Source organism: Aquarana catesbeiana, linkage group LG06, assembly GCF_042186555.1.
Source record: "Aquarana catesbeiana isolate 2022-GZ linkage group LG06, ASM4218655v1, whole genome shotgun sequence".
In the NCBI taxonomy this organism is placed as follows: domain Eukaryota; kingdom Metazoa; phylum Chordata; class Amphibia; order Anura; family Ranidae; genus Aquarana; species Aquarana catesbeiana.
This window is the reverse complement of record NC_133329.1, coordinates 9268629-9282621: the sequence shown is the minus strand read 5'-3', so window position 1 is coordinate 9282621 and position 13993 is coordinate 9268629. Positions and strand designations below refer to the sequence as shown.

Here is a 13993-nt window from a genome sequence, read left to right as displayed (position 1 = left end):
GGCAACAATAAGGTGAGCACGTGTCATGACTCAATGGAGGACACTAGGGATTTTTTTTATTCCAATTATTCTTTATTTGGTTTTGTAAAAGAAACAATCATCGGTGGAAAAAAAAATAATTATTACATACAAAACTGAAAGGCACAAAGGAGCAAGAACCTGTCAGGTTTATTAGTCCAAGTGTAATGCTTAAGATATCAAATCATACATCAATGTATAAGACAGCATAGCCAACTTGAAATTGTTATGGTTATATCAAAGATTTGGAGTGCCATACCAAAATGTTAAAATCCAAATGGAAGGTTTTAGTCCAAAGCTTGTAATGATCTCAATAGACAAATGTTTCAGGGTCTTTTGGAGAACACAAGCTGGAAATTAGATCAGGCTAATTGTGTACTAAAAGTCTCAATTCTCCATCAGCAGCTGAGGAATGCAACAAGGAGATCAAGACATTTAGTACACAATTATCCTGATCCCATTTCCAGCTCAAGTCCTCCAAAAGCCATCTTCTTAAGCCCTGATGATGAGGATGGGCTGAGGTCCCTAAACACATTGGCTGTTGAGTTCATTACAATTTTAGGACTAAAACATTATCTTTGGATCTTAATATTCTGATGTGGTGCTCTAAATCTTTAAAACAACCATTGTACCGATTGCCTGAGGTTTCCCACGGACGTCCCTTGGTGTATGGAAGAAGCCTACACATCATTTAGTTGCCCCATTGGGATAATAGTAGTAGAATACTGTGACAATTCCAATCATAGGGAATAGAACCCACGAGGGTCCCAAAACTATTCAATCCATCATCCCAATTTTAAATCATTGACATCAAGGAAGGGAATGATAAGTTATCTATCAAATATGACAATCAAATTGTTGCACAAAACATTTGTAATAGAAGAAAGGAAAATATACAGACAGTAGTTAGGAACTATACAGTACAATACATATAAAATCATATTCTATCTCTACAGAGAACTTGTCTCTGGGTCATCTGTTATGTTGTGGGCACCAACCCAAGTAACCCAAGGCTTCCAGATGATCTAAAACATAACACTTTTATCTTTTCTTATCACTAACATTTTTTTCAAAGGTTTAATGAATTTGAACCAATCCAATAGCTTCAGATGAATTAGGTACAAGGTTTTATTTCCAGTGTCTAATGATTTATACGTTCAACAACCAGCGCTTAGAAAATGTCAATTGTCCTTAAAAGTTCATCAAAATGTTCTCACATGTTCTCAATGGTCTTCACCAAATAAAATGAGAGCCTCTTCATTCATGAGTAAAGTAAATGCGTGAAAAATAAGATGTGTCCTGTCCCTCATTCTCCTTTCTCCCACACGTGCAATACAATTCTGCAGAATAATCCTCTACCTTCTATACCCTCTGGTGACACTCAAAAAATATTTTAAAAACCACATATAGTATAGTATGTCCAATAAAGACATACCATAAAGCTAGTCAATGAGCTCATATTTTAATTGTGTGATTGAGTGACATGCATCACCTCTATGACAACTCTTAGTCCTTAAATATCTACCCTTACCCGCCAGATAATCAATTGCACTTGGTATGAATCCACTACCAATTCTTCCTTCCAGAATAATCCTCTTCCCTTTGCATTCACTATTAGAAGCTCCAAAAACAAAATAACAAAATTTTGTGTACCTTTGAAAATAAGTAGCCCTCAGAGTACATACATTCACTCACGTTTTCATTATGTGATTAGTGCCTTACTAAACCATTTCCCCCCAAAAAAGTGCATCCTCATGCAACGATTGAATTCCTTCAGTATCTGCCCTTACCCTTGAAATTAGTAATCATGTGTTGTATTTATAAACTCCAACACAGTGCTGTCTTACTTGTAAAATAATCAGCCATCAAAAACATATTTTGTGACACAGTGATAAATAGTCCATATATAAAGTCCCAATATCAAATGCTTGCAGCATCAATTTGTGGCATCAAAGGATTTTGCTTCACCAAACTGTGCATAAATAATATCGGGGGGGGGGGGCGTGTCTACCACGCTTCTGTATGGACGGCTGATTACACAGCTCCACTCCAACTACAGGAATCCAAGACTGCCAAGGTGCCCAGAAACGGGTATAAACACCCCATTGTTCACCCAAAGTGCCGGCCGCCCGCCACCCGGGACGACCTGCAAATGGAAAGGAGGCTCTGATCCTAAGAAATTACAGCATTTGTTCCCACCAAAGCCCCGAAGCACGTTCCAAGATGGCACCGACGGGACATCTCTGGCCTCCTACAAGAGCTCTGTGTCAGCAGCGTCAAGCCTTGGCTAGCAAGGGACATCAATCCAGTGACCACCTGATGCTTCCACCCCACTCTCACGGAGCTCAGTGAAGTCCAAGCCGCAGATGACAGAGACAGGCAACAATAAGGTGAGCATGTGTCATGACTCAATTGAGGACACTAGGGAACTCACAGAGAGTATTAACAACTTCCCTATCACTAATCAGCCTATCTCAGATGCCAAACTTAAGGACATGCTTGTCTCTCTCAGAAATACTTTACATGCAGATATGTTGGAATGCATGCGTTCCTTCAAATATAATATAGGTGAACTGGGTGGCAGAATAGATCACGTGGAAGAAAACATGGTGGAATTTGCTTCTTCCTACAACTCCCTAGTAGATGCCCACAATAATCAAGCTGAGAAGGTGACCTGGCTCAGGGCTAAGGTGGCGGACCTAGAGGACAGGTCACACAGGCATAATATTAAAATCAGGGGGATCCCTGAAGCCCCACAGTCTGCACAGCTACAGCAATATGCCTGGGACCTCATGAAAGCCTTCCTGCCCTCACTGTCTGACTCGGACTTGCTCATGGATAGAATCCACTACCTTTCCAAGCCCCCCCCCCACATCCCGGACAATATACCTAGAGATGTTCTGATGCGGGTAACATTTTTTCATGTGCAAGAACAATTTATGACAGCCTTCCACAACAATAAACAACCACCAGAGAGATACTCCTCACTTCAATTGTTTGCAGACCTTTCACAATACACTATGCAAAGACGCAAAATTCTCCTGCCAGTGACGAAAGCACTGCAAATCACGACATCATCTACCAATAGGGATACTCATCTAAACTAACCGTTACCCAGGATGGTGAATCTACAGTAATCACAAACCTTGATGAAGGCCTCAAACTGCTCCGCTCATGGGACATAATCCCTCCTTCAAGCCCTGATGGCTCATTCCCTCCTAAACTGGATACAGAGAGCATGTGAGGAACATTGTGGAGAGACTTTGGTTACTATATCGCAGGTATTTGATCTCCCTTTTTTTTCTCTGTTAGCAGCCCTTCCTTTTAGACTAAAAAATCCCCTTTTTTTGTTTGTTTGGATTAGACTATCATCAGCTGTAAACTGTGCCCTTTTTTTCCACTCTGGGACATGTTTTAAAGCTCATATATACATCACCTTTCATCATAATTGAAACCAACGGTCTAATCTTTGGAAACAACCATTTTTTGTCCTTAATGGTGCTTCAACTTTTCAATTAGGTTTGGTCTAATCCCAGTATATTTACTTGGTGCGTAATCTTCAATATACATTCTCTTGCCCTGGGGGCTATCTTTCCCTTTTTTTTTTCATTTGATCACTTAACTCACTACCTCCTATCAACCATCTGCATGTTTAGGGGCCCCTCCATTTTCATCCGTCCAGGTTGGGGAGGAGTCCCACTGAGCCGGTGTTCTCCATGTGCGGTCCTTTTCGGTGAGTTGAGGGGCATGTCATTAAGACTTTGCATTTTGCATTTTATTAGATTGCCACAAAAATATGTAATTTTATCTACTTGCTTTTCCATACTAAATTCACTATAGGCAAAACATGACTGTACACCAATAGGTATATATAGAAATAATCATTGTGTTTATATGTGCAACATTTTTTAATATAACATTTTTTTTTATTAATATTTGTTGCAATGTATATATTTCTAGATATGAATCTATGTAAAGACAAACAGATCAACACATGTATGTTATTTGCACCATTATGTATTCATACTAATCATATGATGTATGGTACTAATTACGACTCTATTTGTAGAATTCACATGACGCTTTCATCTGTGCTATCCGCAAGGCCCTGACAAAGCGGGATATCTGCGAAACCCGTAGGCCATTCCTTGTATAATTTGTTGGGAACCAGCACATCCCTAAACTCAAATTGAATTACCAAGATTGTAATGTATTTTAAACTTTGTTCTTTAAATAATAAAAATTTGATTACTCTTGTATAAATATATTGTATCTCATTTTGTTTATACTCCTCTGAGGCACAATGAGTCCCATTTTTCTCTATAAATTTTTGGACACATATTTACATATCTTTCTGGGATGGTGCCTCTGTAGGAGTATTAGTTTTCCACGCTCACCCCACTCCTGTACATGGATACAGAGAGCACTTGGCAAGTTGTAGCTCATAAGAAAAAAGAACAAAATAAAAATAATATCCAAAGTGCAAGTGCTCTCCTCAGCTGGACTGATTTGCATCAGAGAGGAGGGGAGGTGTTGCCTAGCAATTGGGACAGGAGCCTATATTAACAGCAGTGAGACATCAGGTCTCCACCCCTCAAGAAGAAGTCATGCCCATTGATGTAATGCATATATGGGGAGGAGCCTCAGCTGGTGACGTCATCCAGCGGCCATCTCATTTTTTATGGAGATTGTCATGTCCAGGTAGCCCACACTGCCTAAGTGCTTTACTTGTGAGTACTATGAATGTTGTTTTACTGGAGTAATAAATAATTTTAAGCAGAGAGCATTAGATCCCATATTTTTGTTCCCATCTATACCCGTTATGCTTGAGGGAGATTTGAGGGTTAGTAAGGCACTAGGGAAGAAGAGGGGGATACAGAGGATCAATACGCCAGCAGCAAGCCAGATTGACCTATTGATTAACCCCCAACGGGGAACTGCCGTTTCTGACCCACTGGTAAAAAAGGGGTCAGAATGTGAGGTGAGCGGCCAGAGCACACTGGTGGAGGAGAGCACTTGCACTTTGGATATTATTTATGCACAGTTTGGTGAAGCAAAATCCCCATATGCCACAAATTGATGCTGCAAGCATTTGATATTGGGACTTTATATATGGACTCAGGGATGTCCCCGTCAAGTCCCCGTGCGTCAGACGGGGGCGGGGTCACCGGGTGTCCCTGCCCTCCGTTATTTAAGAATCGTCAGAAGACGAGAAGCATCACACAGCGGGAGCCTCCCATCATGGATGCGGAGCAGCCCGAGAACGAAGAAGGGAAGAAGACGCCGCGGAGGAAGATGCCGGACGAGAACACTGGAGCAAGAAGCAGAGGATCAGAGGAAGAAGAAGATGGAGGAAGAAACCGAAGGAAGATAGAAGAAAGAAGATAGAAGAAAGAAGATGGAAAGAAGAAGCATTTAAATAAAGGAATTGTCAAAAACTGTCTCTTGTGATTTTTAACATTTTTGACACTTTAATTGTGAAATAGTAGGGGTACTTTTGTACCCCCTTACCATTTCACACAGGGGGGGGGCCCGGGTTTGGATGTCCCCTTGTTAAAGGGGGCTTCCAGATTCTGATAAGCCCCCCGCCCGCAGACCCCCACAACCACCGGGCAAGGGTTGTGGGGATGAGGCCCTTGTCCCCATCAACATGGGGACAAGGTGCTTTGAGGGTTCAGGAGGGGGGCCGCTCTCTCGTCCCCCCCTCTTTTCCTGCAGCCTGCCAGGTTGCGTGCTTGGATAAGGGTCTGGTATGGATTTTTGGGGGGCCCCATGCCATTTTTATAAAAAAATTGGCTCGGGGTTCCCCTTAAAATCCATACCAGACCTGAAGGGTCTGGTATGGATTTTGAGGGGGACCCCCATGCCTTTTATTTTTTAATTTTGGCGCGGGGTTCCCCTTAATATCCATACCAGACCTGAAGGGCCTGGTATGGAATTTAGGGGGACCCCACACCATTTTTTAAAAAATTTTGGTTCAGGGTTCCCCTGTGCAGAAATCCCATGCCGGCTTTTTCAATGAACTTTTATGTGTATTGTCGGATCGACAATTCATTAATAGTTTTAAATGACTTTTTTTCCTTTGAAATGTCATTTTGCTGTCAGACTGTTCTAAACACAGGAAACATGTGCCCCTTTACAGGCATACTATAGACACCCCCCAGGTACAAAATTTAAAGGAATATTACACTTTTATATTTTTCACTTTAAGCATTATTAAAATCACTGCTCCCGAAAAAACGGCCGTTTTTAAAACTTTTTTTTGCATTGATCCATGTCCCCTGGGGCAGGACCCAGGTCCCCAAACACTTTTTATGACAATACCATGCATATAAGCCTTTAAAATTAGCACTTTTGATTTCTCCCATAGACTTTTAAAGGGTGTTTTGCGGCTTTCGAATTTGCCGCGAACACCCCAAATTGTTCGCTGTTCAGCAAACTGGCGAACAGCCGATGTTCAAGTCGAACATGAGTTTGACTCGAACTCGAAGCTCATCCCTAATGTCTGAACAAAGAAGATGTTGTGACTATGGATCACACATAATTCCATGAAAAATAAAGAAAAATATACAGCATAGAGACACCATTAACCCTTCAAGCACCTCACAAGGCAGATGGGCCAGAGGGAAGGTCGGATGGAATGGCAAGAGGCAGAATGAAGTGTTTATAAGGAAGGGTCAGCTTCTTTCTTTGTATCTAACTGAAAAAATCAGTTGCAGCACCCAACCTATTAGAATATGTTTGTCTAAACGTTAGTACCTCTTTCTATTTTATGGAAATCCACCTACCCAAGAAAACACCTCTTTTTCTCTTTTTAGGAAATTGTTCAGATTCTGACTGCCACCCAAATGCCACTTGTTCGGAATTTGGAGGATATGGGGAGTGCACGTGTAAAATGGGATTTACTGGAGATGGAACATCTTGTAATGATATAGATGAATGTCTGGACTCCTACACCAACAATTGCAATTATAATGCTATTTCCTGTGTGAACACTATCGGATCTTACACCTGTAATTGTTACTCTGGATATGAATTTAAAGAAGAACTTGGCTGTGTTGATATTGATGAGTGTGCGGACAGATCTCTGAATGACTGTGATCCAGCAGCTATATGTACAAATTATAATTATGGATATTACACCTGTACTTGTCCCAATGGATATTATGGAGATGGAAGACACTGTGAGATCAATGAATGCCAACAAGGAACACCATGTGGTTCTGGTGCAGAATGCATTAAGTACATTGGATCATATTCCTGTATTGACCCTTGCTCAAGCTACACCGTACTTAATGACCCCTGGCGAAGTACTTCTAATACATTGAATTTGAATTATAATTACTGGTATTACTATTATTACTGGTATCATTGTGACTATGGTCTGTCTGGTTGGTATCGGTTTAAAGGAGAATACGACCAGCAAATCCCCGAGCACTGCATACCACAATACAGCTGTGGGACTACTATCCCCATTTGGATGAACGGCTCCCACCCTACAGTCAGTGACGGCATTGTGAATCGTACAGCTTGTTCCAACTATTATGAGGGATGCTGTACATATCCATATAATATCTCTGTGAAATTGTGTTCGGAACAATTTTATGTATATAAGCTACAGAGTATACCAGGTTGCAACTTTGCCTACTGCACAGGTAAGTATTTACACAAAACATAATTCAGAATGTTGTCTTCATTTATAAAACAATATTTATGATTATTAGGTGCCGTCTTTTCTTTCAAGGTATAAAACATTCTCTGTGTTCCTTTTTTCTAGAATCCATATTTAGTTGCTATGGGGTGGACTGCGCTCCAGATGAGGAATGTAGAACCGTGGGTGGCGTTCCTGGCTGTTACTGCAAATCTGGGATACAACAAGGAAATCTAGCAGGTAGGTTATAAAACATGAGGATTTCTATTTAAAGGAAACTATGAAAGGAGATCTCATAACTTTTCTAAGCAATTTATTTATAAAGGATTTACTAGAAAATGTGCCCAGTGAATCCTGGAGGCTATTTTTCCTTGTGGTAGTTTTTTACATTGTTCTGGTATATTATTCATCCTATGTAACTGGGACAGTAAGCTGTAAAAACAGCTTTTAAGGATCCAGAGGGCCAAAACAGGCTGCATTCTTTACTTCAGGGCTTCAGAAGCTCCATATGATGACAGATCAGGACTCTGTCTAATCCATGCATTCTAATGCCCCGTACACACGATCAGAAATTCAGCAAGCAAAAGTGCGATGTGAGCTTTTGGTCGGAAATTCCAACCATGTGTATGCTCTGTTGGACTTTTGCTGGCGGAATTTCTGCCAGCAAAAGATTGAGAGCAGGTTCTCTATTTTTCCGACGGAAATTCTGATCATCTGTAGCAATTCCAATGCGCAAAATTCCTACGCATGCTCGGAAACAATTCGACGCATGCTCGGAAGCATTGAACCTAATTTTCTTGTCTCGACGTAGTGTTTTACGTCACCGCGTTCTTGACGGACGAAAGTTCAGAGAACTTTTGTGTGACCGTGTGTATGCAAGGCAAGCTTGAGCGGAAGGTTTTTCCGACGGAAATTCAGATCGTGTGTACGGGGCATAAGGGTAGATTTAGATGTGATTCTAAATCTCCCCCCTAGCCTCGGAAGCCAATCTGCTTCCAGTCACAGTCCAAGGTGTGGCACTTACATATTTCATATAAAATATATATTACATATTTCATATGTAAATAATATGTATCTATATCATGTAAAACGTTTTAAACATACACCAACTGTAAATAACAAGATAATGTGCAAAATAAAGTCCAATGTGATATTGTCCCAACAAGACAATTCTTCAAAAAGCTCTTCTAGTAATCCATATCTTAACCACTTGTGCTTAAATAGTGTGAATGCACACTCACCAGAGATGTTTGACACCTTTTTTTACAGGTGAGTCAAATTGCACTTTTGCCCTCCAAGGCTATAAGCACCTGGAGTTTGGATTTCACAAATTTCCTCCGATTTGGGTGCTAGCACACTCATATGATGATCAAATGGGAGACAGGGTTTATACAACCTTATTGTTTAGTATTTAATAAAAGTTGTGACTCAAAAAAATATCAATAGTTAGTTACACTCACTTGTATAGGTGCTTCAGGCCAGCACCAGTGTATACAGCGTGTGTGGGTATATTCCGCTCCGCTGTGCCTGTCAAAAGCCAGCGTGCATTCCAAGTCTCACTCTTAGCTCTCAGCCTGAATGTGATGTCATACGGGACCTGGAAGTAGCGGTCCTTCGCTTCTATATACAGTATGTTCAACCAAGGATAGTTTCTTCCTAAAGACGCCATCCTTGGTGAAACATACTGTACGAAGAAGCATAGGACTGCTACTCCCAGGCCCTATGCTTGGCTTATACATATTAGACATGTGCATTCGTATTCGTCTGAATGCATTTTTGTCCGAATTTCAGGTATTTTCGTTATTGTTTTAACAAAGGATAACGAAAGTGCAGAATCCAAAAAACGAAAGATCCGACATAAACAAATGCTTTATTTTCGTTTTCGTTGCTACAACAGTTCGATATAGATAGGAGATTCGACATGATGATGATAATAACAATCTGTGTCCATCAAACCTGTGATCGAATGTGACTAACCTTAACTCTATTAGTCCAAGATTATTCTACATAGAGAGAAAAGATTCGACATAGAGAGAAAAGATTCGACGTAGGGGAGAAAAGATTTGACGTAGGGGAGAAAATATTTGACGTAGGGGAGAAAAGATAAATAAAAATAATGATGATGATGAATGTTATTGGCTGATTGTAACCAAAGAGGAGGAGCAGTAAAATAGCTAGAACTAAGTACACACGTACTTTGGCTTATGGTGTCTGTTGAAAGTTATAAGAAGCTTCGATTCAATTTTTTAACGAAAAACAAAATAAATAAAAACTAATTTCGGGAGTAACTAAATAAATTTATTTTTCGGACGAAAACGAAATTCCGAAACAAAATATTTCAGTGTGCACATGTCTAATACATATGTACTTCTGAATCCTACACTTACGTTTCACCAAGAATGGCATCATACATAGAAGTATAGGACCCCTACTTCCAGGTCCCCTTATGACGTCACATTCAGGCTGAGAGCTAAGAATCCCCAGGTGCTAAGAGCCTTTGGGGGCAAAAGTACAATTTGATCTACCTTTAAAAAGAGGTCAAACACCTCTGGTGAGTGTGCATTCACACTGTTTGAGCACAAGTGATGAAGGTAAAGATTACTCAGGGGCAGCCAGTCCATTAAGGGTGCATGGGCACTGCCGCCCCTATCCATTGCCGCCCCCCCATCCATGCATCCGGCCCCTTGCAGGATGCTGGATGCATGAATTACAATGGTGGGGGTATTTTTTTGAAGCACCTGATCAGAGCCACTAATGGCACCATGATGGAGGAGAGGACACAGAGTCACTGCCAACCTGCTACCCACCTAGATGGGGTAACTGCTGGACCGCCAGCACACAGCTGGGGGGAGGTGCCGCTCAGGGGGTTGTTTGCCCCCCCAAAAAAACACCAGCCACCACTGGGATTAATAGAAGAGCTTTTTGAAGAATTGTCTTTGGTGTTGGGACAATTTCACAATGGACTTTATTTTGCACATTCTCTTGTTCTTTACAGTTGGTGTATGTTTAAAACTTTTTATTCTATAGAGATATACATATAATTATATAAGTGCCACACTTTTTATAATCAACTATTGCAAAGGCAGATTTTTTTTTTCACTTAAAGGGGCAGCTACATCTGTAATCTTTTCACAATTCTTTAAGATTTTGGTGCCGAATACTGGTTTGACTTGTTATTAACCATGTGCATGGCAGGAGTTTTCGGGGCCATTGGTGGTGCTTCCTAATTGACTTGCATGTTTAGCATTCGGTGGGCTTGTCGCCTGCCGTTCGCTACATGTCAGGTCAATTTTGCTGTGGGCTAAAGCACCCCGGCAGCAATGTACACATCCCTTTCCACTGCCTATTGTAGCCTAAGGGGGAGGAGTGGTTGACTAGTGGCAAAAACACGGCTTACAGTAACTGCACATTTCCACAGAGATACTGGTTACTATGCTCATGGCTGAATGGCACCATCTGCATGTCCTTCAGCTCTAAACAGGTTCTTTTAGAGGAAATCTCCAAACAAAATGCCCCCCCCCTTAAAAAAATCAGTTTTTGTGTTAATGGACATCATTATTCTTTGCAGTAGTGGTCTCCTAAGAGGACATGGGGGATTTGAAAAGAGGAGTTCAATATGTCACTTTCCTGCTATATGTCACTTTCCTAAAAAATTCTACCCTCCTCTTCAGTGTGTGGCAATTGGCAAAGGTTGTTTTTTTTTTTTTTGTTTTAAGTTATTACATACCCAACTCCCAATTCACTAATTTACTAAATGTTGTCAACATGAATTAAGAAATGCTTTTTGAGTGAAGCAGATGAGTCAGATTTACACTTTGACATCCTGTTTTCAACCTTCAATATGTTCCTTCTTTCTACTCATGTAGATGACCGTACACCACAAGTCACCTGTGGCCTGGAGAATATAGAAGTGCGGTTCAGCAAATGTCTCCTGGAGAAGTGGGGATATAGCACCTCATCCATCCATCTGAGAGACTATTCCTGCCAAGGAATCACTGAAAGAAGCGATAAAAATTACATCACTTTCATCACACAGCCAGCAAATGGAAGTTTTGGGGGATCAGTTGAGGTACGTGGATGTCCACTACCACATTATTTGATTTTATATAATATGTGACTTGCTACACAGACTAATCCTAATTCTAAAAGTGAAGATATTATCCTGGAAACACTGAAAAAAATGCATATTTGGATTGAACTAAATGTTTTATTCGTGAAATGTTTGCATTACCAATGTCCGCAATTTTTAATCCAAGGATTCTCGCTCCCCATCCCAAATGAAGGGTCATATGCTGTTTATAAACAGCTGCTCGTTCTTGTGTGAGCATGTGAATGTGCGTGAATGAAAACATGGTTATCACCGTATCCTTGCAACACCTTCTCTAAACCTTTAAATACATCAAGGGGGTGAATAAGGTTCAGGAAGGCGGTCTTTCCAATATTAAACCAAAATTAAGAACACGGGGGACATGACCTCAATCTAACTGGAGGGAAGTTCAAAAGTAACCTTACAAAGTATTATTTGAGTGAAAGGATAGTTGATGATTGGAATAAACTGCCAACAGAGGTAGTGAGACAATCAACAGTAAACGGCTTCAAACATGCTTGGGATAAACATAAATCTATAGTCAGACAACGAGGTTAGTAAAAAAAAAATAAATAAAAAAATAAACAAACAAAACAACAAATGGACAGACTCGATGGACTACTTTGTCTTTTTCTGCCAGTGTATTAAATGATTTGTACTCAATATACAGCTCAATGATAGAGAAGTCAGTTCATAAAAATGTTTTTTTTTTTTTTTTTAAAGGACTTTTATTTTTTTTCCAAAATCATTTTTATTAAATTTTTTATACAAGGAAGGAAACATATTGATGTAGAACACATAACATTTGTACATGTATACATCTAGAAGTAAACAGTGGGGTTCAGTCTCTTAGTCCAAGCAAGGTAGAACTCAGAGGAGAAACCAAGGAAGGAAGTACATTACTTACTCACACTTAAGATTTCAACCAAAACTTCCAGGCATTGACAAATTTAGCAAGAGTGTTGTGTTTTAAGGCAGAAGTGTATTCATAATCTTTGTTCAAGTTTATTTGGTGTTTAACATCAAACACATTTGGAATTAAAGAGCTTCTCCATTTGCGCATTATGAGTAACCTAGCAGCAAATAGAATATGCATCGTTATGGTTCTGAATTCATACGGGAAGGATTCTAGTCCTATACTAAGAATAGCTAGGGATGGAGTAGGTTTAGTGATAATCCCAGTGATATGTGAGATTAAAGAGAATACTTTTCTACAAAATGTGTGAATGTGTGGACAATCCTAGAGAATGTGTATTAGCGAACCCTTGGAGGAGCATCCTCTCCAACAACTGTCATCGTCAAGATTTACGAATTTATACATTTGTACAGGAGTAAGATACCATCTACGGTGGATTTTTTTGCGATAGTTCCCAATAATTAATACAGGTGGATGCTTTGTGGTTGTAATGTATGGCTGAGCGGCATTGGGAATCTGAGAACGAGGCCTGTAGATCCCTTTCCCATCTTTTGTAAGTTGATGTCTTAGTGAACTTGTCTTTGGTTTGTAAGAGGGTTTGTACATTAGGGTTATTCCTTTTGCTTTGGGGGAGTTTGAAGTCCAGAAGGACCAAGCCTTGGTAGGAATTATGACCGATGGGGCAGGATTTTTTCTCAGGTAGGAGGCTATACGTTTATATGTGTATGCACCTTGCGATGGTATTAGGTATCTAGTTTTAAGGGTTTGGAATGGAAGGAGTATTAGGATTATGTATTAGTTCTTTCAGTGGGAGGCTTTTAATGTGTGACCAGTGTTTAAGAGACATATCAGGGAGTAAGAAGTTAAATACCTCCACAGGGGCATATACTGATTGGGTGTGTTCTGTTAGGGATGTGTTTTGGAATAGGAAGTGCCATGCCACAACTGCGGCTGCTATCATTGGGTGATCTGTTTTTTGGGGTTTTATGTGAGTTTTCTGAGCTTTCAGAAGAGAGCTTAAATTACCTTCAGGTACAAATGACTGCCCGATAAATTGCCATTGTTTGTGAAACAGAGGCGTAAACCAATGTCTGATTTGATCCAGTATTACAGCCATGTAGTAATCTTTTGTGTCTGGGAAGCTCAAACCTCCTGCAATTTTGTGTTTTACAATAGTGGCATAAGAACGATGAGGTTTCTTACCTTGCCATATAGACGTGCTCAGTAATTGTTTAATAGCTTGGAAAAAAGATTTGTGGACCTGTATTGGTAGAGCTCTATATAGGTACAAGAGTTTCGGAAGGGTTATCATTTTAAAAGC

At 40.2% G+C, this 13993-nt stretch overlaps 1 protein-coding gene across 1 annotated transcript in view; it reads left to right on the top strand.

The window, feature by feature from the left end:
• The window catches only part of LOC141147840 (uncharacterized), a 151139-nt gene that overhangs the window by 102081 nt on the left and 35065 nt on the right, over positions 1–13993 (top strand). Inside the window, exons 10-12 of the mRNA XM_073635005.1 lie at positions 6837–7673; positions 7796–7909; positions 11536–11738. Of these exons, the coding sequence (XP_073491106.1) occupies positions 6837–7673; positions 7796–7909; positions 11536–11738 (1154 nt within the window). The remainder of the gene's footprint in view (positions 1–6836; positions 7674–7795; positions 7910–11535; positions 11739–13993) is intronic.